This window comes from Solea senegalensis, linkage group LG4 (genome assembly GCF_019176455.1).
Source record: "Solea senegalensis isolate Sse05_10M linkage group LG4, IFAPA_SoseM_1, whole genome shotgun sequence".
Lineage (NCBI taxonomy): Eukaryota > Metazoa > Chordata > Actinopteri > Pleuronectiformes > Soleidae > Solea > Solea senegalensis.
Window position 1 is genome coordinate 25942288 of NC_058024.1, and position 27311 is coordinate 25969598.

General features: G+C 43.9%; 1 protein-coding gene across 4 annotated transcripts in view; it reads left to right on the forward strand.

Moving 5' to 3' along the window:
- The first annotated feature begins 3330 nt into the window (after positions 1–3330).
- col7a1 (collagen, type VII, alpha 1) overlaps positions 3331–27311 on the forward strand; it is a 70525-nt gene continuing 46544 nt past the window's right edge. For 2 of the 4 annotated variants that reach the window (XM_044024057.1, XM_044024055.1), the window contains exons 1-23: positions 3331–3617; positions 11927–11999; positions 12095–12275; positions 13782–13938; positions 14028–14121; positions 14214–14372; positions 14484–14641; positions 15781–15910; positions 16171–16290; positions 19709–19864; positions 20387–20506; positions 20599–20748; positions 23170–23286; positions 23377–23523; positions 23606–23731; positions 23831–23977; positions 24431–24553; positions 25064–25330; positions 25413–25556; positions 25674–25805; positions 26042–26188; positions 26804–26941; positions 27079–27228. In XM_044024057.1, coding sequence (XP_043879992.1) covers positions 11936–11999; positions 12095–12275; positions 13782–13938; positions 14028–14121; positions 14214–14372; positions 14484–14641; positions 15781–15910; positions 16171–16290; positions 19709–19864; positions 20387–20506; positions 20599–20748; positions 23170–23286; positions 23377–23523; positions 23606–23731; positions 23831–23977; positions 24431–24553; positions 25064–25330; positions 25413–25556; positions 25674–25805; positions 26042–26188; positions 26804–26941; positions 27079–27228 — 3127 coding nt within the window. In that variant the 5' untranslated portion in view covers positions 3331–3617; positions 11927–11935. The remainder of the gene's footprint in view (positions 3618–11926; positions 12000–12094; positions 12276–13781; positions 13939–14027; positions 14122–14213; positions 14373–14483; positions 14642–15780; positions 15911–16170; positions 16291–19708; positions 19865–20386; positions 20507–20598; positions 20749–23169; positions 23287–23376; positions 23524–23605; positions 23732–23830; positions 23978–24430; positions 24554–25063; positions 25331–25412; positions 25557–25673; positions 25806–26041; positions 26189–26803; positions 26942–27078; positions 27229–27311) is intronic. The other 2 variants (XM_044024056.1, XM_044024054.1) reach the window with 2 other exon arrangements.

Here is a 27311-nt window from a genome sequence, read left to right on the forward strand (position 1 = left end):
AATGCAAATAAAAAAGCCTGTAGAACCTGGAGGCAGACGAGTCATGGCAGCACACGACGACATGTCGCCAGTCATGATCACACCTGGTGCTACTTTATTAAGTGTCCTGTGTACCTAATAAATTGGCGCTTGAGCCTGTCTCTCTGTTTTAAAAGCATGAGAAGTTTGTGCTGTTGGTCAGGGACAGTAATTGTTCACTCTTGGACACAAAGAACTCTTTTTTCCACCGATATTCTCCTGCTGGCTCGGAAATAAATTGATGTATGAGAGATGACAGGTATTAGTTGCTTTTATTCTACTTCCAGTTTTTTTGGGGGGGATAGACATGCAAGCTAGTTCCCATCAAAACCCCGTCTATTTATCCACACACTTAAAGGAACATCACGTCAAGCAGATTTTTTACGGCATTGAAAAAAAGAAAATAATAAAAAGAAAATTTAACCACTATTAAGGCAAAATTACTTGTTTCAACCAAAATGAAGCAAGAAAATGACACTTGTTAAGAAAAACGCAATAAGCAAGTCAAATTATCTTATATTTTCAAACAACACTTTTTAAGAAGATTTAATCATTCAAAAATATTGTATTTTATTCGCTCCAAAACTCAGCAGGCAGCTTCCTAAGGCCCGCCCACAAACAAGAAAAACAGCAAAAGAACAAATCAGGGAGCGCAAAGAACAAGTGTCTTTTCAAACAATAAAATAAAATTTTTTTGAATGATTAAATCGCAATTTTTTTGCTTTTTTTTTTCAAAAAAAATGTTGCTCGATTCATGAAAAGTGTTGTTTGAAAATATTGACACAAATCTAATTCCACAGAAAAAGGTGTTGGGAAAAGTTACGGACAAGAAAAAGTCTGATGCAGGAGTGAACATCGTTGCTGCGTGACGACTGAACGCTCAGAGAGGGCTGATGACATGGTGGTTCTGGTTCTACTGGACCGGTAAGTTCACTTTATCTCTTTGTGAACTTTGTTGATTTTCTGCATCACGCTGTCACTTGAACAAGTATCCAAATAGTACTGAAAGTTACAGATGCTGCGCAGAGCTCGTGAATCTGTGTTCGTTGCGTGTTCCTTTGCTCTGGAGGCGTGGCTTCGGAGGGAAGTCTGAAGAAAGCGGCTTGGACTTGAGTTCTAAATGTAGGCTGTTCTAACTGTTTTTCCAGGATCTCACCATTGAACACCACATACAACACCATTGAATGTCACATCAGTGTTACATGGTCTCAGACGTGAATTTCAACGGTTACATTCCTTGGTTGATGAAAATGAAGCGATGCCTCATGAGACACTTTAAGGTGAGAAATCGTGTGCAAAGTGCAAACTGAAGCATCTTTACCTCAAATCATCTTGTCTTTATTTTCCACATGCTAAAAAAAGACGCAGTGTCAGGGGAAAACACATTGTACTGCTGGAATGCATTTTTATTAGTGCAGCATGGTTATGGTTTCAGTTCTGTTGGCTGGTTCAAAGGATCCAGAGCTGCACACAACACATCTGCCGCACACAGATTCCTTTTAGAACCCGGCCGGCCTGTTTACACCAGCTTCTGTCACAGTATGAAAGAGAATGCAGCAAAGTATGATGTGAGAGGACATTCATAACCTAAATTATGTGGGACGGGACATGCGAGCCAGTGCCTGAGGAGTGACTCTTATTTTTAGATTGATTTTATGATTTTTATTACTGGAAAACATTGATTAGATTGTTAGATTTTTGAGGAAGACTGCAAACAATATTTATTAGCACTCAACCCAGTGCAGCTGTGTGAGGTGAGTTTCTGGGGGAATATTCCCAGGATCCACTTTCATAAAAGCTAATAAAAATTCCACTACTTAACCTCATGAATGCCACAGTGGAGTTAAAATGCATTCATGGCACAAAGGGTGTTTGGAGTAATTTGATTTTAATGAACACATCAGTGGGTTCAATTTAGCTAAAGTGACGTAGTATTTTGTGTTTGTGAGTAAGTTACGGAAGACTTTGTTGATTTAAATGTGACACAATCAAAAAACGCCACGGGAGCCATTAACGCGTAAGCCAACCCTGCTTATTGCGAGAAGTGCTTTTTTTTCTGTTCGTAAGATTAGATCCAGATCTCTGAATAACCACCAGCATTTCTGATTTCTTCAGAGACACCAAATAACAGACTTTTATTGACGAACGCCAAACAGGCCAATAACAATGAAGCAGAACGGCTTCCTTCAAAGGTTAGCCAACAAAAAAGCAGGAAAAAAAGAAAATACCTTTGGTTTACAACACTTATCTAATTTGCTAGTGTCTGTTGATCTGATAATTCAGGCTTTATCCTATTAGTGTTTTACATAACAAGTTCCATGTTCTCCATGTGTGTGCGTGGGTTTTGTAGGCGTCACTCTGAATTGTCCAATTGTGCGTGTGAATGGGTGTTCTGGTTGATTGTATCCTGCCTTTAGCCCTATGTCAGCTGGGATTGGCACCAGCAGCCCCTCATGTGGAGGATAGAATGACCAGCCTTTCAATATGAAGTGAAACGAACAATAACATGTACAAAATAGGTTGAATATTTTTTATTTTATATAAAGATAAAGAAGATAGATATTTATAGACACTTTCTTTTTTGCATACCTGTTATTGTATTGTTATTTGAATGTTTTTACATTTTGTACATTTTATATTATTCATGTTGTAACATGGTGTAGTACTGTAGCTCATAACCCTGCATTTTTGGGTGTGGTCTTAGCAGATTTTAATTTTGCTCCTCAACGCATCCAACGGAATCTGGTCGCAATACGCTTCCAGAAATAGATCCTGGAAAAAATCTCGTAAAAACACACCCTAAAAAAAATCACGTAGACCCCAAAAACTTTTTCAGAAAAACAGACCTCGGGAAAAAGAAATCTCGGAAAACAGACTCCTCCCCCCACAAAATCTTGTAAAAACAGACCCTGAAAAAACCTCGTAAAAACACACCCAAAAAAAATATTTCGTAGACCCCAAATACTTTATCGTAAAAACAGACCCCAGGAAAAAAAGTCTCGTAAAAACATAAACTCATTAAAAATGATGTGAAAAGTGAATTTAATACACTTCTGTACAATAAAGTCAACTCTAATCTCATCTAAAAGTTACATACTGGATCTTTACTAGTCGCCGCGAGATCGTGAACACTTTACGTTACAAATACCACGTGACAATCACATGACCCCCGCGTTTCCGTTGTCACCTGGAACAGAGACGTGATTACCGGGATTATGTTTGATCTGCACATGGTTTCATGTTTTCATTGACGATGGCAGGCAGAATGAGGGAGGGACACGCGGGGAAAAAAAGGAAAAGAAAAGGAAAAAAGAGGCAGAGTTAAGGAGTCCCGCTTCAGGCACGAGGACAAGTCTGGACTCTTCTGCTGCGGCTCGTGCTCAGCTGCGCTCACTTCAAACTCTCTTACAGGGATGCAGCGACACGCGCGGACTTTCTGAGCTGCACTGGATCCTTGTGAAGCTCGCGACGCTGGACACCAGTGGACCGTGAACGTTTTGACTGCGTGGACAAACGCTGCACGCAGAGTCTGTGCACCTGGATATGCCACAGGTGTCAGGGTGTGGAGCTGCTGCAGGCTGTGGCCCAGAGATCCGCAGGTAAAGTGACGCTGCTGCAGGCGGGGGTTTTTGTTTCACTGGGATTATTATTCTGTCATTCATGCACATGCATGGTTGAATTATGAGATTTACAGCGTGCAGTAAAACTTATAAATCATTAAAAACCTTCTGCTACAAGAACAAGCAGCAGCAGCAGCAACAACTCTCAACTCTTTCCCGCAGTTTTTCACGTGGATTAGAGTGAAACAGTCATTCAGAGCCGAAGTCCAGACTCACACATGAGTCACAGGACATTTTCTTTTTACTGCACAAGATTTATTAAATAACAAATGTCTGACATGAAGATGTCGTTAGGTTTTACAAACATGGAGCCAGTAAAAATAGAGAAAGAGTTGATTTGGGAAACACTGTGTACAAACACTGAGTGAAAGCACAAACAAGTCTCTTCAAACAACTGCTTTTACTTTTTCTATCTCAACTAATCTGTTTTCTATTTTCATCACCATGAGCTGATGCCACAACAAAACTAAAGATGATCTTCTGTCTGAATGGTGGCACATTTATTCTTTTTATAAAAAGCTCTTATTGGCTGGTTTACTTCACTGTCTAGACACGGTAAACGAAACTGGATATAATGATAATAATAATAATAATAATAATAATAATGATGATAATCATGATAATAAACGTGTTTATGTCGTCAAGAATGTCAAAACATGTAATTATTACCACTCATGTATTAATCTTCATTAATGTTCCCGGATAAAGGGGTCGTGTTGAAGCACGTTGACCTCGGCTGAACTCAAACCATGATGATGCATAAAGGAACAAACTCTCTCTCTCTGTCCCTCCTCCTCTTCCTCCTCCTCCTCCTCCTCCTCCACTACTTCCTCTGTCTTTTGTGTCTTAATTGTTTCTGTTCCACTTCTGAGTGTTCGTGTCTTTGCTGTGGTTTGGCTCATTCAGCATCCAGAAAATCCCCTATTGACATTATCTTGTTTATTTATTTATTTATTTATTTTTAAAAACAGAATGTGTCAAACTGACTGAAGCGTGTCTTCTTCTTCTTCTTCTTCTTCTTCTTCTTCTTCTTCTTCTCCATCTTCTCTGCCTCACCCTGATCCTCAAGTCAAGTCAAGTCAAGTCACTTTATTTGTACCCTTAGGTTGATTTCTTTTTTTTGTTGCAGTTTTGATGCAGACGCTTTTACAAATGTGATGACACACACACACACACACACACACACACACACACACACACACACACACACACACACGACTTTTGTCAAAAAGATAAAAATGCTGCAGGACTTAAAAATACATCATAAATAAAAGAACCACCAAACTAAAAGTAGAATACATAAATGTGGTGTGAGTAAACACAGCAATAGAGTAAATAAATAAATATTGTACATTATGACTTGTTTCATTGTGCAACGGTTGTTTTGCCTGAAGTGAAGAAGAAGGTTCATCTTTTCATTCACTGCACTGTTGCAGCCATGTTTGTTTAGTTAGTGCTGTTAATGGACTGAAACCAAACCTGTCATCCATGGACTGCTGCTGCTGCTGCTGCTGCTGCTGCTGCTGCTGCTGCTGCTGCTGCTGCTGCTGCTGCTGCCGCCGCTGCCGCTGCTGCTGCTGCTGCTGCTGCTGCTGCTGCTGCTTACTGCGTCTTTGATATGTTGGTATGTTTCCAGTGTTCTAGCCAGGATTTTATTGTAACGTGACGGTAATGGTGAGGACACGGTTGGTGTAGTGGTTATCAGTGTTGCCTTTGCAGCAAGAAGGGGGCCTTTCTGCATGGAGTTTGCATGTTGTCCCGTGTGCGCGTGTGTGTGCGTGTGTGTGTGGCGCAGTGTGCGCATGCATGCGTGCGTGCGTGTGTGTGCGTGCATGTGTGTGTGCGTGCGTCCTCCCACAACAAATACATGCATATTTGTGGATTAGGGGAATTATACAGTCTAAATTGACCATAGGTGTGATTGTGAGAGTGGACGGTTGTTTGTCTCTGTGATGGACTGGTGAACTGTCCAGGGCGTGACCCCGCCTATCGCCCTATGTCAGCTGAGATTAGCACAGCACCCCACGCAACCCTCATGTGGAGGATAACGTGGTTAGAAGATGGATGGATGGATCGATAGATGGATGGATGGATGGATGGATGGTAATGGTGAGGTAGCGCAGTGACCAAGCGGGGGGTTGGTTTACTGAGTTTTGGAAAAATGAAGGTGAATATTGGTCATTGTAAGGATGCCAAAGGGGAACATCGCTCGCTCCATCGAGATTCAGTTTCAAAACCATGTTTCTCACGTTTGATGTGGCATCATTACACGAGTAAATCCAGTCCACTACGCTGATTTAAAGTTAGCGTAACATCTTCAATTTTGCATGACGGACGTAAATCCTTGGCTAACGGACTGATACGCTACCATGCGCTAGCTAGAACCCTGCGTTTGTCTTGTGCTACTTTTTTCTTACGTTTATAACGTTTAGTTATGAATGTTTATTTTTGAGTGTCATTTTCCTAGTTTTTGTGTGAAGTACGTGTGTATTTAGAGTCTCCTCAGGGTTTGAATTGGATTAAACTAGATGACATTTCAAGTGTGTCTCCCTTCATTCATATTTTTGGATCAGAAGGATAAACCACGGATGGATGCAGTTACTTCCTTGATTTAGTCCATCTGCTGTTGTTGTAACAAGGATATGCTCAATGCTTCTTTTGAAACTTGTTCCAACAAGTGGACATCGACAAGCTGCTAGTTTTAAACGGCTTTTGTTTGGTTTGGTTGAAGACGTGGACGGATAATCCATGTCTGACAGACGTACAATGGCTTTGTGATGCTGTACTGGACCTGAGGCTACAAGCCAAAGGTGACGGGATCAGTGCGTCTCCACTCTCAGACTTCCTGTTGTCATTAGCAGCAGCAGCAGCAGCAGCAGCAGCAGCAGCTTGTGGGTAAAGTTTTGCTGTGTGTGTTTTAATTATTCTCTTTTTGATTGTTCTGTCTTTTAAACAGACTTGACAGTTTTTACCTGAGCGCTATAAATGCACTAAATGTTGTTTAAACAACCGTGCAAGTGAAAAACAGTAGAATATGAAAAGTCTTCTATTAGCGGTTGGTATACATTTTTAACTTGTTACAAATAAGTGTTCAGTGTGATGATATGATTTTGCAAAAACTCAGTATATTGTGATTATATATCGTATTGTGACTTAAATATCGTGATTATATCGTATTGTGACTTAAATATCGTGATTATATCGTATTGTGGCTTAAATATCGTGATTATATCGTATTGTGACTTAAATATCGTGATTATATCGTATTGTGACTTAAATATCGTGATTATATGTTATTGTGGATTATATGTATTGTGGCTTAAATATCGTGATTATATATATTGTGACTTAAATATCATTGATTATTAAATATCGTGATTATATCGTATTGTGGCTTAAATATCGTGATTATATCGTATTGTGACTTAAATATTGTGATTATATCGTATTGTGACTTAAATATCGTGATAATCGTGGCCATCTTCTATGTGTGTGAATGCAAATGAGCTCTCGGTCCTTTGTCCACTTGTGTCTGTCTCTCTGTCTCTGGACTGATGTTTATAGTGAGACAGACTGGCTCTTACACAATCCTGCCCTTCCATCCCCCCCAGGGAGAATGGCATTTCTGCTCAAGTACAACCCAGTGATCCAGAGCTTTCACTGAGCTTTCACTGAGCTTTCACTGAGCACAGTCCACCCACTCTCCACAGCAGCTGTGGGACGAGTCCTAATCTCTCTTTCTTCCTGTCCCTGGAGATGTCTCACTCCTCTGTCACTGCTGCTGTTGATAGGTGGTTTTTACAGGACGTGTTTCAGTGGCACTTAAGTACACACTTAAGTACACACTTAAGTACACACTGGCTTCACTGACCTTTTTAACCCATGCGTGCAGTCTAAATCACAGGTGGCCTGTATACCCACAAGGCATCATGTTTCATTCTTTTCCTGAAATTACAGGTGTGGAGAGGCCACCTTAGGATCGTATTTAGTGTAGACAGAGACATAAAAGACTTGATGTTTATCTTTGTCTAACATGCTATTAAAGTAAAGGTATCATGTGATTTATTTAAGCATTTGAAAATGCACTTTACCAGCAGGATCATGCCGGTGATGATATTTATGTATATTACTTCACTTTCAGTATACAAAGATGAAAGACCTAATGCGTGTTCTGTATTCATTTACCTAACACAATCATAATGTACACAAAACAACTAATTATATTAGCTTTATGGCAGTAGTTTATACATATACATATACTGTAGAGGGAGTTGAGAGCATGATAAAGGTGGAGAAAGCTGCGTTAACGTTCAATACATAGACTTTATGCACTTTGCTCTCTGTGTTGTAAATAAATAGAGAAACTTTTCATGGACAATTTTGTTTTTCGTCAGATATCATGACGTATCGATATACTTATTGGTATCGTGGACCATGTATCGCACATTGTATCGTGAGTTACCCTGTGATTCACCATCCAGTGAAGACTAGAGTGTTAAGTGCGCTGCATATTTCAACATTTTCCTAACAAGTATTTTTACAGTGTGCTTGAAGGAAATGAAGTTTCACATTCGTTTGTAACTTTGGTTTTTCAAACGTGAATGTTCCTCTTAGATTGTGTTGACTGTCCTTTGGATACTTGTGTCCATAAAGGATTGTCCACGTACATCATTTGCATTGTCCATCCGTCCATCTTCTACTGCTTTGTCCTCCACGTGAGGGTGCGGGGGGTGCTGTGCCAGTCTCGGTTCGCCAGTCCATCTCAGGGACACATGAAGACAAACAGCCATCCACTCTCAAAATCCTACAATCCTAATCCACATATTAGGATTGTGTGAGGAAGCTGGAGAACGCAGAGAAAACCCACGCACACGTGGAGAGAACATGCAAATCCCATGCAGAAAGGCCCTGGTTCCGCCCGAGTCGTGAACCCGGGTCTTCTTGCTGCAGAGGCAACTACACCAACCGTGTGGCCCCCCCTCATCATAATTAAATAAAGCTTTGTACTTCAGTGTGTAGAGTAGAATATATCGGGTTTTCATTAGGCAGCAGCAGACGTTTCTTTCACTTGAAAACACTTAGTCTTGTAACGGCTGTAATCTCATTACTATGATCCAACACAGTGGTGGATCTTTTCATGTGATTGTCTGTGTGCTTTTATCAAGACAGCATCAGCTACATCTGGCTTTCATGTCTTCTTGTTTGGTTAACATGATGAAGATGTCATAAGATGACGATGATACATGGTACAGTTCTGCACTTTCTACATACAAGGATTTAAAAAATGACTTCTCTGCAGCTGCTGTTCTCACTTATGGATTTTGTCTCATCAGCGTTGGCGGTTTTTCATGGTTTCATGGTCTGACGTTGTTTATGCTAACACGACAGCGGAGTGGAGCGGTAGTTGTTTGCTCTTCGTCTCACATGTGTTAGTTATTTCCAGTAGTCGCTGTGTCTTTCATCACTGCGCTGAGAAGGTGAACGAGAACAGAGGGAAAAAAGTCCACTTCATGACTGATCGCCTTCACCTGATGAAAGCTGTCACCGCAACGAGTCGTGAATGATGGTTTCACTTATAAATCACGAGTGTTAGTTTCGTGAGACGGATGTTCGCGGTGACACACGGGCGGAAATAAAAGATCAACGCGATGAGATAATCCTTTCGTTCTTATATAATATTTCTCACGTTGCGCGTCGCGTCTTTTGAAGTTTTCAAACGTGGTACATGTTGTCAACACAGTTCTGGCATCTGTCTTCCAGGCAGACAGTAACCAGAGACAGACATGGAGAAAAGAAATGTCCAAAATCTATGAGAGGGACATGGAGTTGAGGGACCTCTGCTCTGATGAGGGCGAAGGGGAAGAAATGTTTTACAGTGTATGCTGTGTTTGTGTGTGCCGTGTTAGTGTGTGCCGTGTTTGTGTGTGTGTGCCGGTTTGTGTGTGTGCGTGGTTAGTGTTTTAAGTGTGCCGTGTTTAGTGTGTGCCGTGGTTAGTGTGCCGTGTTAGTGTGTGCGTGGCGTGTGTGTGCCGCGGTTGTGTGTGCCGTGTTTGTGTGTGCTGTGGTTAGTGTGTGCCGTGGTTAGTGTGTGCCGTGTGTGTGTGTGCCGTGTTAGTGTGTGCCGTTGTGTGTGCCGTGTTGTGTGCCGGTTTGTGTGTGTGCGTGTTTGTGGTGCGCGTGTGTGTGTGTGTGCCGTGGTTTGTGTGCCGGTTAGTGTGTGTGCCGGTGTGCGGTTTGTGTGTGCCGTGTGTGTGCCGCGGTTGTGTGCCGGTTAGTGTGTGCCGTGTTTGTGTGTGCCGTGGTTTGTGTGTGTTTGTGGTTAGTGTGTGCCGTGGTTTGTGTGTGCCTGTAGTGTGCCGCGGTTAGTGTGTGCCGTGGTTTGTGTGCCGCGTGTGCCGGTGTGTGTGCCGTGGTTTGTGTGTGTTGTGTGTGCCGTGTTAGTGTGCCGTGGTTTGTGTGTGCCGTTGTGTGTGTGTTTGTGCTGTGTTTGTGTGTGCTGTGTTTGTGTGTGGTTGTTTGTGTTTGTGTGTGTGTTGTGTTTGGCGTTTGTGTGTGTTTGTGTGTGCTGTGTTAAGCGTAGTGTGTGCCGGTTTGTGTGTGTGTTAGTGTGTGCGCCGTGGTTTGTGTGTGCCTTGTTTGTGTGCCGTGGTTTGTGTGTTGTGTGCCGCGGTTTGTGTGTGCCGTGGTTTGTGTGTTGTGCCGTGGTTTGTGTGTGTGTGGTGTTAGTGTGTGCCGTGTTTGTGTGCCGTTAGTGTGTGCCGTTAAGCCGTGTTTGTGTGCCGGTTTGTGTGTGTGCTGTGCCGGTTTTTTGTGTGCCGTGTGTGTGTGCCGTGTTTTGTGCCGCGGTTAGTGTGTGCCGGTTGTGTGTGCCGGTTATGTGTGCCGCGGTTAGTGTGTGCCGTGTTATTGTGTGCCGGTTTGTGTGTGCCGTGTTTGTCTGTGCCGTGTTTGTCTGTGCCGTGTTTGTGTGTGCTGTGTTAGTGTAGAGCTTTACAGAAGAAACTTATGAAATGTGATGGATGGTAACTGTATTTACATTCAAGGTCAGTTTTAAGCATGTCGGGACCTGATCTACGACACACGGCATGTGTGAGTCTGCTGCTGTTCAAAACTTGTGCTGTCTTGTAATTTCAGTTTCAACTTGCACAGGGGATCAAAGTGGTCATTTGTCTTTTCATTTCCACATGTGTGTTCATGTTTTAAGTTAATTTCCAAGCGAGCTGAGGTGATACTAAATCTTTTTAATGAACTGATTCTAATGATTCAGTTACACCGGAAACAGCTGTTTTAGTTTCATGCAGCTGTGCAGTGATGACTCCGCCCACATTGAGGAGGTCCTATGTTGTGATGGAAACACAACCAAACCTTGCAGAGGCGAGGCGAGCGGGCACCATATAGTGGAAACACTCCACCTTTACCAACTGTTGACTATTTTATTAAAATAAGGCCGTCGTACTCTAACAACTTACTCAGCGTGTTGCATTTAATGTTGACATGCTGAGTATGAGATTGTGTGGACTGTAACTCATGATGTGTGTGGACAATCATGGCTAATGCTGAGGAAAATGCCCAGAAAGTCACATTTTCTCACCATAGATCAAATATCTACCTCATATCAGCAGACTTACTTGGGCTCAGTAGTATCTCAGTGGCTTTCATAGTTCAGGCTTCTCCAAATCATCTGTGCATGTGATGGAAGAATGCAGGTAGGGGGTGTGGCCTGAGATTAGAATAGCCAAGATTATGCCACAATATATTATTTAGCAGCTATATTTAAGTTCCCAACCTTCAATTTTGAAAGTTTCCAGTTTATTCCGGTTAATTCCCAAATATTTAGTGTAGCCGCCAGGGTTGACTTTGTGTGCATCCTCCCATCATGAGGTAGTGAAGTGCTGTGTTTAAGGATGAGCTGATATGATATTCAGTCTGTGTGAGGTCTAATAAAGACACATCACCCAGACAAGCAGGAAGGATATCAAAGATACGAGGGCAGTGAGAGCAGGTCCAGGCACGAACAATGGCTGCAACTCAAAGTCAAATAACAGGGCTGAGCCGTCTCGAACATGTGCTGCAGAGCAAAATCACTCCTGGGATGTAGCTGCACAGGAAAGTGACTCCATCACCTCAGTCAATTATATCAGGATGATTGTAGCTAAGAGACACCAGAGACAAGGTGAGCGAGAGGTCAAAACTTGAATTCCACAGGACGACGTTGTCTTATCTAATCTCATCTCATCTTATCTGTCTAACTCAAACAAGTCGATTTAAACTGTCCGTGTGATTTTCAGGTTGTGAAGATGTGGAGCAGCGTTTTCGTTGTGACTGTGCTGCTGTCGTCCATGAAACCGGCTGAAGCTCAGGGTAAAGAGCTGAAAGATCTTCTCAAGCACTTCTTCCACTCACGACCACAGATGATCTTTTTGTGCTCACGTACTCTCCGTCACTCACGTTTGCAGGCAGGTGTAATAATGTGCAAGCAGCAGACATCGTTTTCCTGATTGACGGCTCCTCCAGTATTGGCCGGGCCAACTTCCTGCAGGTGAAGGGCTTCATGGCAGGAATCGTCAAGCCGTTTGTCAGCTTCGTTGGCGAGTCGGCGATACAGTTTGCGGCCATACAGTACAGCGAGATTCCCAGGTAATGGACAAATATTCATGTCAAGACTGAAGACATTGAGTTTAGCTGAAGACGCCAACAGTCAAATCTAATTCTTTACATTTACATTAAGTATTTAGAAGACTCTTTTATCCAAAACGACTTGTAAAAGAGGAATAAGCTACACAGAAGAAGTCTTGGAAAGAAATCCACTAGAAGTGGATCCAAGTGCAGAAGGAGGTGGTGCAGGGGAGGGGGGTAAGGTAAGTGCTAGGACAGAAGATGTTCTTGGAAGAACTGGGTCTTCAAGAGCTTCTAGAAGCTACTGTTCTGGTAGCGCTCGACAGGTCATTCCACCAGCGTGGAACGTCACACAAAAAGAGTGTGGATTGTCTTGTGTGGGGTGTTGGCACCACCGGGCGACAATCCTTTGATGAATGGCGTAGTCGAGGGGTAACGTTAGCTTTTATGAAAGCATTTACAGTCAGTAGGTTGGAGCAGACTTTGTGAGGCACCTTGTAGCATCAGTGATTTGACACAGGTAGCTAGTGGAGTGACATGTGCCCTTTTAGGCTGATTGAAGACCAGATGCTCCACAGCACAGGGTGGAAGGACTGTTAGCAGCGTGTTGCAGTGGTTGAGGTGGACCCATTTAAAGGAATACTTCATGATTTACATGTAGCTGTGTATTACTACAACAGGGTTAGTATTTTTGAAAAATTGTGCTTCCCAACCTCAGAAATATCTTCATTCTTTTCTTTGTTACGCGTCCACCAGTGACACTTGGTCCTGTTAGCGTAACTGCTAGCAAAGATGGTGGACATTATTTACGTTCTGGGAATGAGGTCCCGCCCCCTACGAGTGGCTCTAAAAAGTGCGGAATTAGCGTGGCAGTGTCAAGCCTCGGGCCAAGTGTCGGTGAGCACGTAACAAAGAAAAGAATGAAGATATTTCTCAACTCACAGGAAACTGAGTTAAAAATACTAACCCTGTTCTAGTTATAAAAAGCTAAATGCTAATAAACTAAATGCCACTATGCACAAATACCTTTTTGCACACATCATCAAAAACAATAGCAAACATGTTTGAGAGGCCACTTGATAATGAAGCATGATATTATGCTAAGATAAGATAAGATGGTCAAATGTATTTATACAGTACATTTAGAAACAATCCCTTTTGCCCCAAAGTGCTTTTCATGCTTTAAAAAATGAAGTTAAAGGAAACGATCAGTAAAAACACAGCGATGGAAACAACCCAGAAAAAATAGAGGAGGAATGAACTACAGCCATTAAAATAATAGTAAGTTATAATAAAGAATCCATGCATTTATGTTGTGTGACCACATATTGGATCTCTAGCTGCTCGAGGACCAGATTCTGAAGTGACACAGATTTGATTTTGAAAATTGGAATGAGGCAGTTTGATTAATCTCAACGTTGCCTTGGATTAGTGAAGTGTCTTCAGTTAAACCCAAGAAAGTTAATAATACAACTACTACTATTATTAAGACTGTTATTGTATAAACGTCCATTTCTCTTCCTCCAGGGTTGAATTCACCTTCTCTACCTACCTGAATGGCACTGAGCTGGTCAACGCCATACAAAATATCAACTACAAAGGTGGAAACACGCGCACCGGCGCTGGTCTCAAGTTTGTGGCTGATAACTTCTTCAACCCTGCGACGAGTCGCGATGTTCCAAAGGTTTTAAAAACAGAATCTTTTTGAATCATGCTTCACATTAAACACAGCATTTCTTGTGTTTCTGATTCTACCTGCTGGCTCTCTCTTAGATCACCATCCTTGTCACGGACGGGAAATCCCAGGACAGTGTGCAGGAACCGGCAGAGAAGCTGCGCGGTCAAGGAGTGCATGTTTTTGCAGTTGGTAGTTGTCTCACCTGCAGCTTTTCTGCCTTCACTCACAGTCGTTTGGGAATTCTTTCAGATTCACGTTTCCTTGTTGTTTGTGTTTGTTAGGCATAAAGAGTGCAGACAGGAATGAACTGGCTCAGATCTCCTCGGAGCCCAGTTCAGACTTCACCTCGTTCGTTGGGGACTTCAAACTACTGAACACTCTTCTTCCTCTTGTGGGCCCCCGGGTGTGCTCCAAAGCAGGAGGAGTGTATGCTAGTGATGGTATGTTCATTCAAACGCCACAGGAAATGCAGCAGCTCCATCGATACGTGGACATGATCAGAATGTCCTCCTCTCCTCTCCTCTCCTCTCCTCTCCTCTCCTCCTCCTCAGAGGCGTTTTCCGGTCCATCGAACATTCAGTTTACAGGGCAGACGTCCGATTCTCTCAGGTTTCGCTGGGCTGCCGCTGGAGGGCCTGTGAGTGGCTATGTAATCCAGTATGTGCCCCTCTCTGGTCTGGGGCAGCCCATAACAGCAGAGTTAAAACAGGTGAGACCCCCTTGTCCCTCCGTGTGTGTGTGTGTGGGGGTTTTCTGGTGTCCTCCCACAGTCCAAAGACTTGCAGATTTGCGGATTAGGTAAATTGGACACTCTAAATCAGGGGCCTCAAACTCAAAAAGACCTGGGGGCCAGTGAACTTCTAGGCTGGTCAGGAGGGGGCTGGTCGAGTGAAAAAAAGTCCAACTAAAAGTGTTTGTTTTGATATAGTTTACACTAAAAACAACATATTTATAATGTCAAATGCATCTGTGAACAACAGAAACAAAAAAAAGAAACAAAACAACATGTAAACAATAGTAATTATAACACTAGAAAAGCTTTTAAATGATTAAATATGATTTAAACATTGTTGTTCACTGCTGGTCAGTTTGGGACATTATTTTAAAGTCAGTGTCGGGCCCCAGGACATCGACTGAGGGCCTCATGTGACCCTGCTCTAAATTGACCGTAGGTGTGAGAGTGGATGGATGGATGGATGGATGGAGTCCTAGACCCCTTCAGACCTGGTATTAGAATTTGTCTTAAGAGATCGGATCAGATCAGGTCTGAATGCGTCCTAGATCCGATCCCAGAAAAGATCAATTAAAACTGAATTAATCCCACGATGTAGAAATTCAGTTGTTGAAATGAATAAAAGTCACATGACTGTGATGTCATCTATGCACAGTCTGAGTGGGAATATCACACATGACGTGTGATTATTGTGTGGCGTTCTTAATGACCTGTGGTAGCGCTCCTTCTTTCACTGACGGCTGTTAAACCTGGACACACTCCTCAGCTGATTCATGTTGACACTCATCAGTCATTTATTCACAGCTGGAGTAGTGTCACTGACGCACACACACACTCATGTCAGCAGTGATCAGTGACGGTGTTGAATGTGAAGCTGAGATGTAAGTAAATGACAGTTTTCAGAGTCAGTCCTGGTGTGTGAGAGATTCTCGTGCCTCGAGGCCGAGTAGGAACGCATCTAATCAGTGGATCTCCTCCACGTAGATGTGGTAGAGATTACGCTTTGGCAGCTTCTCTGTGTTTCCCAGCGGACGTGGTGAAGGATCAAGGATTGATAAACCGTTTACGTTGTGTGGAAACACGTTTGTGTTGAAACGTGTTTGTGCGTCCTGCAGGAGACCGTCTCTGTGAAGCAGAGGACGTTCACTGCACGAGAGCTGCAGGCCGGAACAGATTACCTGGTGACCGTCATCGCCCAGTACCCCAACAGTGTGGGAGAGTCTGTGTCTGCCAAGCAGCGAACCAGTGAGTCAAAAGTGATAGTTGTGCATGTCAGAAACAGTCTTTGTTTACTTGTAAACGTTGACCCAGTGCACTTTGAAACACTCGTCATCCCACGAAGACATTTAAAACCACAGTTAAGTGACAGTCTTTGTAATTGTCAGTGTTGTCTAATGATTTAAATGTTTCTTAATTCTAACTTATTTTGCCAAACATCCAGCTCCAGTAATGAGACGTGCAGTAAAACCTCAGAACTTCAAATTCATCATTCATTTGTCACACAGGGTCGTTGCCGGGCGTGTCCAGTCTATACTTGATCCAGGCGAACTTCTTCTCCCTCACTGTGGGCTGGGATCAGCCTTCGTCTCCCGTTCAAGGCTACAGACTCACCTACGGACTACGAGGTCAGACAAACACACAGTCCTGTCTCTTTGTGTTTGCCTCTCACTTCACTGACGTGTGTGTGTTTAAATCCTCTTATTAGTGGTGTTAAATAAATATAATCTCAACAGAATGAAGGGTAGCAACAAGGAAATCAGAGGCGGCAGACTTCACCCCGTTCACGCCTCTAGTGGTCATGTTGGCAAGTGCGGAAACACAGACAGACAGACAGACAGACAGAGCCACTAAAAACAATAGTTCTTGTCTATGTTCAGTGCATTGAGATAATCTATGTTATGATTATACAAATGTTCAGAGCGAGCTGAGCTGATACTGTGCGTGACGCCGTCACAGGAAGAGGCGTGAGCGAGCCGAACAATGCCGAACTGTAGATGAGTTAAAAGGACTCAACAGTCCTTAAAAACGTGGTTTCATCGCCAACATTTGCCAAGGAAATGTCTCAAAGTTCATCTTTTTAATTAACTTAATTAACAAAGTCACGGCAGTTTCATGCAGTCGTGACTCCGCCCACGTTGAGGAGGTACTATTTGTAATGGCGTGCTGAGGCGAGGCGAGCTGGGACCATGTCGTGGAAACACGGCAGTAGTCCTCTCATATCAGCACCTGAAACTGGATCCAGGCGGTGTTATCTTCCTACAAATCTGTAATCTGGATCAGGTCCAGATGAAACCGAGTCCGACAGAGTCTGGTAGAGTGTCTAATCCTGCATAATCCCATTTCATTCAAATACAGTGATATCAGAGTTGGGGATTTCTTGAGTGTGATTTGTGACGTCGTCATGGTAACAGACAAACAGATAAATCCATGACCTGCATGGAGGAAGTGTAAGAAGCTTCAGTGGAGAATAAAAACAGTTAAACTTCTGGTGGCAAGTTGGAAACATGTAGAGAATGTTGAGCAGCAGCAGCCGTGGCTGATTCTGAGGAACACGCCCTCAGGCCCAAGCTGTCAGTCAAGGGTGTTTATTGCCCGCTCATTACCGAAAATATCAGCTACACCGTATCATCACGCCGCTCGTGAAATGACATAGACAGAACTTTTACTCGTGTCACATATCATTATTCCAGTTCTGTGATCGTAGATCATCATCCGGTGTAAGAGTGTGGCCCAGAGGCAGAGGACTTAAGAGGTTTACTCCCAGCAAACATGTGGCAGGAGTGCCAGTCTCACGCGGAGCTCGTCGGCCCGGGTTCTAAGGCTGGCACACGGATAGATGAGCACGAGTGTTCAGATCAGGTCGCTGTGTCTGTGTGTGTGTGTGTCTGTGTGTGTCTCCTGTAATGAAAGGTCCAAGGTCTGTACCTGTTTCTGTGTCTGGAGGAGGAGGAGGGACTGACAGATGCCTGAGCACAGACAGGACATGTTCACAGCAGTGATATTAGCGTGTGCAGATTTTCACGGCTCGTTCCATTAAAGACTGTGGATATTATTTTTCCTGCCGTTGGTTCGGTGCCACACACACACACATGCACTGTGTGTGTGTGTGTGATATCTTCGACATTGTTGTAAAGTAATGAAGGACAGGATATTATTGTGATATATTACACTATAGCTACAGTGTCTCACCCTTTTTTTTACGACATTACATTCCTGAAGGAAAGCTTAGCTTAGCATCTGTTTCATCTCATAAGATACAAATGTGTTCATATTTATTGCTGCATGATGGAACTGTGAAGAGAAGACGTTCTGACCAACAGTAGCTTTCAAACTCCCCTGTCATTACAGTCTATACCAGAAGTTCTTCCACCTGAGAAAGTGACGCCATTATCACTGACGTTAAAACACAGTGGTGTAAATGTAGGCCGAGCACAGTCGGCTCCAGGCAGATTTATTCTCAATAAGATCATTTGGTTGTTTGGTTTGTTTTCCTTTACTTTTGTTGACCAGTTTCAGCGTGTATCCTTCCTCAGAACTGTCAGCTGATGTCACGGAGGCGTGATCTTCCTGTCAGATTTGACGGGTCCGTCACGCCTCCTGCTGTCCGGTTGCCCCTCCCCCTCAGGACAGTGCTCCAGGTGTGTGACATCATATACGCTCCCTGATCGCGGTTCATCGTCCTGTGCTCATGTTGCCACTGCCTCCGTGATCCACTGTTGGTATCGGTTGTCTTCTTCGTGAACGACTCTGGCCCAATTCATTACACGGGGGGGGGAGGGGCAACCACACAGCAGGAGGCGTGACGGACCCGTCAAATCTGACAGGAAGATCACGCCTCCGTGACATCAGCTGACAGTTCTGAGGAAGGATACACGCTGAAACTGGTTCAAATCAGAAGACATGAACTTTCACAGTATAAGATCATTTGCTCTCTCATCATCCTCCTCTTCCTCACATCACATACTGGTGTAGTGAGATTAGAATAAGATTGGTGACTGTAATTATTATTATTATTATTATTATAATTTTATTTTTCATTACTCGTTTCATTTTCTCTTCTGCTCGTAGTACGCAGTATTTCTGATTTTCCTTCAAGTACCACTAGAGGTCGCTCGCGTACCACTATGTGGTACACATGCCACAGTTTGCAAACCATGGATCTTTACACCAATGTCATTAATGTCAAACATGTGTACTGCTGCACTGGATTATTATGTTGTCATCAGATCAGAGCAGGTCTGGAGCTCAGCTGCAGACGGAGCAGAGCTGTGTCATCACCTGTGTTTAATGTCATCCATCGTATTACACACTTAAAGGGCTGTTTAATTCCCACTTGAGGAATAAACTTGTGTTTGTTGAATTCACATTCTAATACAGAGTTGAATTGAATTTGACCAGTTGTTGTATTTTATTTTCCACATCTTTGACTCATAAGAAAAGACTTTGATGTCAAATTTTTGTCAGTTTAATTGATTTCTTTCAATCCCAACTTCCTCTGTTGTTGTGGGAATAAGACACGCCTCTCAGATCCACTGTCCGATAATCCAGGAACACAGTTATCCGCTGGAGAAATGCAGGGGACCATCGTCAGTGTTTGCTGAGAATATAAATGTAAATGCTTTGGTGACATTTTCACACACTGCACACAAACAGTGATCCCTGCAGCCTCACAGCAGGAGTCTGTTTATGTTGCTGTTCTCCAGTCAGGAATATTATTTAAATCCCAGTGCCGTCGATCCACAGAGGAACTCTTTTAAGCTCCTCCCATCAGAGAGGCCCTTCAGATTATTCAATACACGTTACACATGCCTGCCATTATTTTTGTACATTTTAAATAAACTTTCTTATTGTGTTTTTATGCCTTTGATATTTTAAATGCACCTGTGGGCATAGATGAGATGTTTTTTTGATTAAAAGATGCAAATATTGGACTTTTAAATTGAAAACCTCATCTGTGGGTTCGTCACATAAGCATTTCTTCTTGTGCTTCGTCTTAAATCTTGAATAACCTTTAATTGGTGTAATTTGTCTTTTTGTTTGCAGGTCAACCGGCCGATCAGTTGTCGGTGCAGTCCCTGTCCTCAGAGTCCACGTCCGTCACCTTGGAGTCGCTTCAGCCCGACACCGAGTACGTCGTCAGCCTCTACCCACTGTTCCCCCGCAACTCTGCGTCCCCGTCCACGCTCAGCGCCCGCACATGTGAGGACAATCGCACCATTACTGAGGAAGTGTTGCAGCTTTGAGAATGTGTCGCTCATGTGTCGCTCATGTGTCGCTCATGTGTCGCTCATGTGTCGCCATGTGTCGCCATGTGTCGCCATGTGTCGCCGCGTGTCGCTTATGTGTCATGTACATCGCCATGTGTCGCTCATGTCGCCATGTCCGTCTATGTGTCGCATATGTCATTCATGTGTCGCGGCGCGGTGTCGGTACATGTGTCGCCATGTGTCGCCATGCCGCCGCCATGCGCCGCTTCATGCCGCCATGCGCCGTGCCGCCATGTGTCGCTATGTGTCACATGTGTCGTACCGTACATGTGTCGCGTCGCCATTCATGTGTCGCTGTGTCATTCATGTCGGTACATGTGTCGCGGTACATGTGTCGTGGTACATGTCGCCATGTGTCGCTCATGTGTCGTTCATGTGTCGCTCGTGCGTCGCTCATGCGTCGCTCATGTGTCGCTCATGTGTCGCTCATGTGTCGTGTACATGTGTCGCTCAGTGCGCCTCGAGGCGGTGAAGCAGTTGTCAGTGGAGACGGAGTCAGAGGGCAGCGTGGTTCTGCGGTGGAGAGGCGTCAGCGGGGCTCGTGCCTACCGTCTGGTCTGGGGACCGTTTACAGGTCAGGACGAACGCAGCGAACACGGCGACAGCTGTCACTTGAGCTGCTTCCCAATTTGAATAAACCTCTTATTTCCACTTTTCTCTGCGAAGGTCGGAACGTTGAGACCGTGGAGGTCGACGGGGGCCGTGAGTTTTACACTCTGTCCAGTCTGCAGCCCGACGTCGAGTACATTATCACCATCATCCCGCTGTACGAGGGCGACACTGAAGGTCCTGTCGCCACTGCCAGGTTCAAGATAGGTACGTGTTTGTCCCGCACTTCACCAGACGCTCAACAAGTCCCTCCCTTTGTCAGTTACTCACTCCCCTCTTAAACCTTAGAGGTAATTTCCTCTAATGTCCTGGGAGCGTGTGTTTACAGGTCACATATTCAGGCTCTTATGTGTTGTTGAGTCAAAGTTATAATTCATTTTATATCACATTTTTAGTCGTGATGTAAAGAAGCAATAATTGTGCAGAAGTCACAAAATTAGACCGTTGTTGTCAAAGTTAATTTTGAGCCAAATTAACTTTGAACTGTGACAACTTAATCTGATTTTAAACATTTTGAGTACTTTTTGCTCAGGTGTGTTTATATAAATGGTGAAAATGACATTTTTGTTCATCAGATTGTCTAAGTTGTGCTGATTAAAAGGATATAAGACACTATATTACACACATTCTTATCACCTCTGTATATACTGTATGTTTAAATGTTAACTCGCACCTAAATCATACATGAAATGGGCCCTTTGTGCAACACTGTTTTTCCATAGTTTTTGAATTTTAATGAGACGTACACATGTCACATCCTGTCCTGTTGTATAAGCGCTTCACAGATCCTGAGCCTGGTCTCTTCACTATATCATCATCACATTTTGAACCAAAATCAAATCCGCATGAGTCCGCTTGAGGGAACCTGTGAGGACGCCGTGGGCCGGCTAGAACCGGTCCGTGGACCGCATGTGGCCCCAGGGCCTTATGTTGCCCGTGTGTGATGTACTGTAGTCAGTCACACCTGTGCTTGTCATGCTCAAACACATAAAAATGGCTGCCGTTCCATCACACAGAAATGTGTGCGCAGAGGACGGAAGAGAAGGATCACAATCGACAGAAACAGACACATGTTACTGTTTAGTTCTGCCTAGAGAACATTGCTAGGACTCCTACACACTCATTACACGCACGCACACACACACACACACACACACACACAGCATCTGTCTCTGGTGAGTAATGTCCATGTGGAGTCACTTGAGTGGGATGAGTGTAATTTGAATGAAGGCTGAGTCAGTGCAGGGTCACTGTAGTTTCCACTGTTTACGACGCACGGACTCTTCACTGCAGCGTTGTTGATTTTTGGATTAAGTTCTAATATTTATTTATGACTGTTGTTATTGTTATTGTTGTTGTTGTGTATATATAACAACAACTATTATATAATATATAATAGTTGAGACGTGACATTTGTACTGTAGTTTAACGGGATCTGTGCCGCAGGTGCCGGGGGAATAAAACACAACTCCTTATATGAACATCCTGGGGGTGTGTGTTTATAGATCACATATTCAGGCTTTAAAAATGTGGGTTTTGTTTGTCTTGATTCATTTTACGTTGTGATATAAAGTAGCAATAATTGTGTTTTTTGTTTTTGTTCATAAAAACAAGTGATTTTCAACATTTTGAGTACTTTTTGCTCAGGTTTGTTTACATAGTTGGTGAATATTAATTCTTAGAGCCTCTGTATGTTTAACCCTTAGAACACTATGTTTAAACATACAGTAAATACAGAGGTGATAATGTGCAATATAGAGTGTCTTGTATTCTTTTTTTTCTGATGACATTTAAAAAATTACTCAAAATGTTTAAACTCAGTTTGAATTGAAATTTGTGAAATACGTCATAGTTCAAAGTTTACTTGGCTCGTTTTTATGAACAAAAAGAAAATAAACACGCTCTAATTTTGTTGTATCTGCTGTACTATTATCGCTGTTTTATATCACGACTAAAATAAATCCTAACTTTGACTCATCAACACATATGAAGATGAAAAAAACATTTTTTAAGCCTGAATTTGTGGCCTGTAAACAGATGTCCATATAAGGAGTTGTGTTTTATTCCCAGGGCAAATATACAAAGGTTGCACCTGTGGCACAGATCCATGCCGCGTGAGCACTAAGGGTTAAGTTGAGATTTGGCTTATATTTTCCCTTAAATCCTCAGTTACATTGTGACGACGGTACAATGTCACATGTCTTTTCTCCTTTGACATGTGTGCTCTCCACACACACACACGCACACACACACACACACACACACACACTGGTCTAAGCAGTTAAAATGGTGGTTTATAACTGTCAGTGGTGGAATGTTGGCACTTCTTCAGAACAGCAGTTCTCTGTGATTTTCACAGAAGTGAATCCTATAAACCTGCTTCTCATGTTGGCTTAAGGTTTGAGGGCACACACACACACACACACACACACACACACACACACACACACAGACACACACACACACGCTCATGTTTCACCTCCTTTTAAAACAATTATCGGCAGGTTCACTTTTACTGCTGACTCTTCCAGAATGTCGTCCTGTTCTTTTTGTAGTTGATGGATTGATGGTATTCGGGCGTTGCCTCATTCCGTGATTACATGACGTACGTGGCGTTTTCTCCCCCAGAGCGTCAGGAGCAGCAGGTCCTCAGAGCGGCCATCACCAGCCCCTCCTCCATCCGCCTCACCTGGAGAATCATCCAGTCCTCTCAAGGATATCGTCTGGAGTGGAGGGAGGGAGAAGGTCGGACGCGCTCGTCACGATGTCGTGTTGAAATGAAATGAAAATGAATGGCGATAGAACTGTAACCGACTGATGTTGCTCTGTCTTCAGGAGGGCGTGTCCAGAGCTTGTCCTTTCCCAGAGGCACGACCGCCTACGAGTTAACGGGTCTCCGCCCCCAAACAGAATATATCATCACCATGTACACCCTGTTTGAAGGTCGCGAGGAGGCCACGCCCGTCTCCACCACCGTCAGAGGTCAGACATTGAGCCTGGGACACTGTAACACGTCTTCAGTCCTGATTTACGGGTCATAACGTACATTTTTGTGATGTTTCAGAGGAGCAGCCTGTGGGGAGGGTGTCCAACCTGAGGGTGGTGGAGGCTCTGGGCAGCACCGCCAGACTTGGCTGGACAGGCGTCGCCGGAGCCACGAGGTACCGCATCGTTATCCTCAACACAGAAGGTATTATGACTGATTTTGATATTATATTCACGCCAGTGTCGTAGTTATTGCCCAGTCGTGATGAATGTGTGCGTCTGTGTGGACTTCCTGTCACGTCAGCTGGAACAGAGGAAATCCAGACCGTCAACGGGAGCCAAACCACGCTGGATCTCAGAGACCTGACGCCGGGAGTGTCCTACGGTGTCAGTGTCACTGCTCTGGTGGGAGAAAATGAAGGAGACCCAGTTACTGTCTACATCAAACCAGGTGAGTTCAGCGAGGACGTCGGGTCGTATTAAAGCCTCCGTCCGTTCCCAGCTCTGCCCCTCTCGCTAAATTTGGGCCTGAACACGAACGCTAGGGGTCGAAATGGCTTTATTTTTGCCGCGTTTATCGTACGACATAAAAAAACAACAATTTGTATTAGACACGTCAAAGACAAAAACAAAAGCTCTTGCTGATTCAAAAGGGCGTGGCCACGGCAACCATTGGAAGTTTGTGAGTTTCCACAAGAAACCGACCCGGAACACATTTATGGACACAAACTTGACCCAGCAGGGCTCTATAGTGCCCCCTAAGGCGAGACGTGGATGGAGCTGAGGTCATGGAACTGCTGAGATTCATCTTCTATATAAACTCCGTCTCTACGAGAGCCTCAGTAAAATGATTCAGACATTTAAAGTGTTAAAGTGTTAAAGTGTTACGTTCCCTTCATTTCAGAGCAAAACATCGGCCGAGTCACAAACCTCAGAGTTACTAATGCAAACAGCCGGAGACTTCGAATCGCCTGGACCGGTGTCGGTGAAGCATCAGGGTACAGGGTCACATGGAGGCAAGGCAACAGTAAGTCATTTACAACAACAACAACAATAATAATAATAATAATAATAAATCATTTAATAGTGGGTTTGTGTTATTATGTCATTCTGGCTCTCAGTACACTACAGGATCCACTTTGAGTTGATGTTGTTAATGTTGTTGATGTTGTTTGTGTATAAGTGTCTCAGTGGTATCATTTATTTATTCAATTCCGTGTGTGTGTGTGTGTGTGTGTGTGTTCTTATGTCTTATTTTTAAAAACCTCACTCACTTACTTGAAGTTTTATAATAAATAAATAAAACATTCTTGATCTGTTAAAGTGAGATGAGTTCTGACTGAAAGCTTTACAAGTGTTCTTACTCAGTTCTTACCCCAGTGTGATGTGATAAATGCCCCTGCTCTGCCAGCGTACACAAACAAAATCCCCCTCAGTCAGGTCTGATAGTATTGCCTGACCGAGCCTGACGTCGTCTGTGTTCATAAAGGTCACATAGAAGCAGTTTTAACTACCGCACTTGTTTCGTTCACCGCAGCAGGACTGGAGCAGTCCCGTAACCTCGGCGCGGAGGCGTCGACCTTCACCATAGACGGCCTGCAGCCGGACGAGGCGCTGATCGTCGGCGTGGCAACGGTTGTGGACGAACGCGTCGGAGAAGTCGTGAGTCTGTCGGCTCGGACTAATCCCCACGGCGGATCGGTGCCTGGACTCCGCGTCGTCGACGTCACGTCTCAGAGGATACGCGTGGCGTGGTCGCCGTCCCCCAGAGCCACGGGCTACAAGGTCACATGGCGCAATAATGGTGAGTGAATGACACGCTCTCAGCATTTTACAGGTACAAGATGCAGCGAAAAGTGATTTTTCAATGATTCTGCTCCGTGTAGGAGTTGAAACCACTCGTAATGTGCCGGCTGACGTCTCCTCCTACACCATTGATGGTCTACAGTCAGATTTAGTCTACACTGTGAAGGTTTCAGCACTGAGTGGCTCTCGAGAGGGAAGCCCCTCCACCCTCAATATCAGAACAGGTAAAATACACTTTTACTTTCACTGTCTGTCCCTCTGTCTGTCTGTCTGTCCCTCTGTCTGTCTGTCATGTTGTGTTGTGGGAGAAGACTGATGGTGTTTCCTGCCCTGACTACCAGAATCAGATCAGTCCGTGGTCGGGACTGTGACGTCACTGCAGATCCAGGAGTCCCAGGGAGAGATCGTCCGAGTGTCGTGGGTCGGCGTGCAGGGAGCCACGTCTTACCGCGTGTCCTGGAGGAGGACGGATGGTGCGTTTGTTGAGTTTGAGAATTTATTAACAGATGATCAACATCAACATGAACTTAAACAACATGTGGGTTTCCTTCAGTACTTTGGGCACTGATGGACTAGTGAGCTGTCAGTGTGTAGCAGCGCCTGTAGCCCCGCCCCCCCCGCGACCCTCAGGAGAATAAAGTGGATTAAAGACGGATGAATACCTGTTTTCTTTGATTGTGTGTGTGTGTGTGTGTGTGTGCTGCTGTAGGAGGTGAAGAGAGGAGTCAGCTGGTCGGAGGAGACGTGACAGCGGTGGATTTAGAGCGTCTGGACCCTGGAGCTCAGTATGAGGTGCAGGTCATGGCTTTAGTTCAAAACAGAGAGGGTTCTCCCGTGTCTGTCAGAATCACCACACGTGAGTCCCGTCTTGTCTTATTGTAACAGTGTTCAGTTTGATGAAAATGCAGCTTACAAAAGAGTTTCTCCCTCTTTAAAATAAAAAATAATGCACAAATTCAACAGGAGTTGTCATTTAAGACAGTAAAAGGTCTGAAATAAATCATTTCTTACCTTAACACCACAGTCTTGGACATAAACACAAGTCATTAAGAAGACGTTTTTTAAAAATTAAACTAATCAAAACTCATGTCTGTTAGTTTCAAAGGTTAAAAAAACTTGAGAAACTGTTGAAGTAAACCACTGAGGACTGAAAGTATAAACGTTATCAAATAAATATGTTTTTAACAAATGAGTTGTACAGTTTGTTGATAAGAAATGCATCTTAGTAGAATCTATTTAAACCGTTCTTTAAATTATTTAATAATTGCTAGTTATAGGAATCTGAAAGTGTACACTTAAACATTTAAACACGTTTAAACAGCAAGTTATCACAAGTTAACTTAACCGTACACTGTTGAAACAATATTATTGTCAAATTGTGTTAACTCGTGTTTCTCAGGCAGCAGTGAAAGGATATTTGTGACATTTGTGCATTAGTGTGTTGGTGAATTCCCTGCATCTGTGCGTACAGCTGGTACCGATCCCACCGCTCCCTCGCTGCCCAGCACCACTCTACGAGTGGCAGAAGTTACCCAGAGTTCTGTGCGGCTGGAGTGGTTTCCACTGCTCGGTGCCACGGGGTATATTGTGCGGTGGAGAGAGGACGCAGGTAAAACAAGTTTCCAGGTTTTTAACAGTTTGAACATTTTAAAAGATGCAGCTACAGAGATTGTGTAATAATCCTTCATTGTCATTTAAATGTGTAATATTTGAAAGTGCATGTTTGTTTTCTATTGTACTTCTCAGACCCTGGTCCAGGCTCGTCTTACTCACTGCCTGCTGCGTCCAGCTCCTACCTGGTGACTGGGCTGCGTCTGGGCCGTCGTTATCGCTTCAGCGTGCAGCCGACCTTTCAGAGCGGACCGGGACCGGAGAGCTCTGTGGACGAACGCACTGGTAACACATGCCCCGCCCCCTCTCGCGCACCTGTGAACGCCTCGCGTTGCCTCTGACGCTGACTCCCACACGTCTCTGTCCCA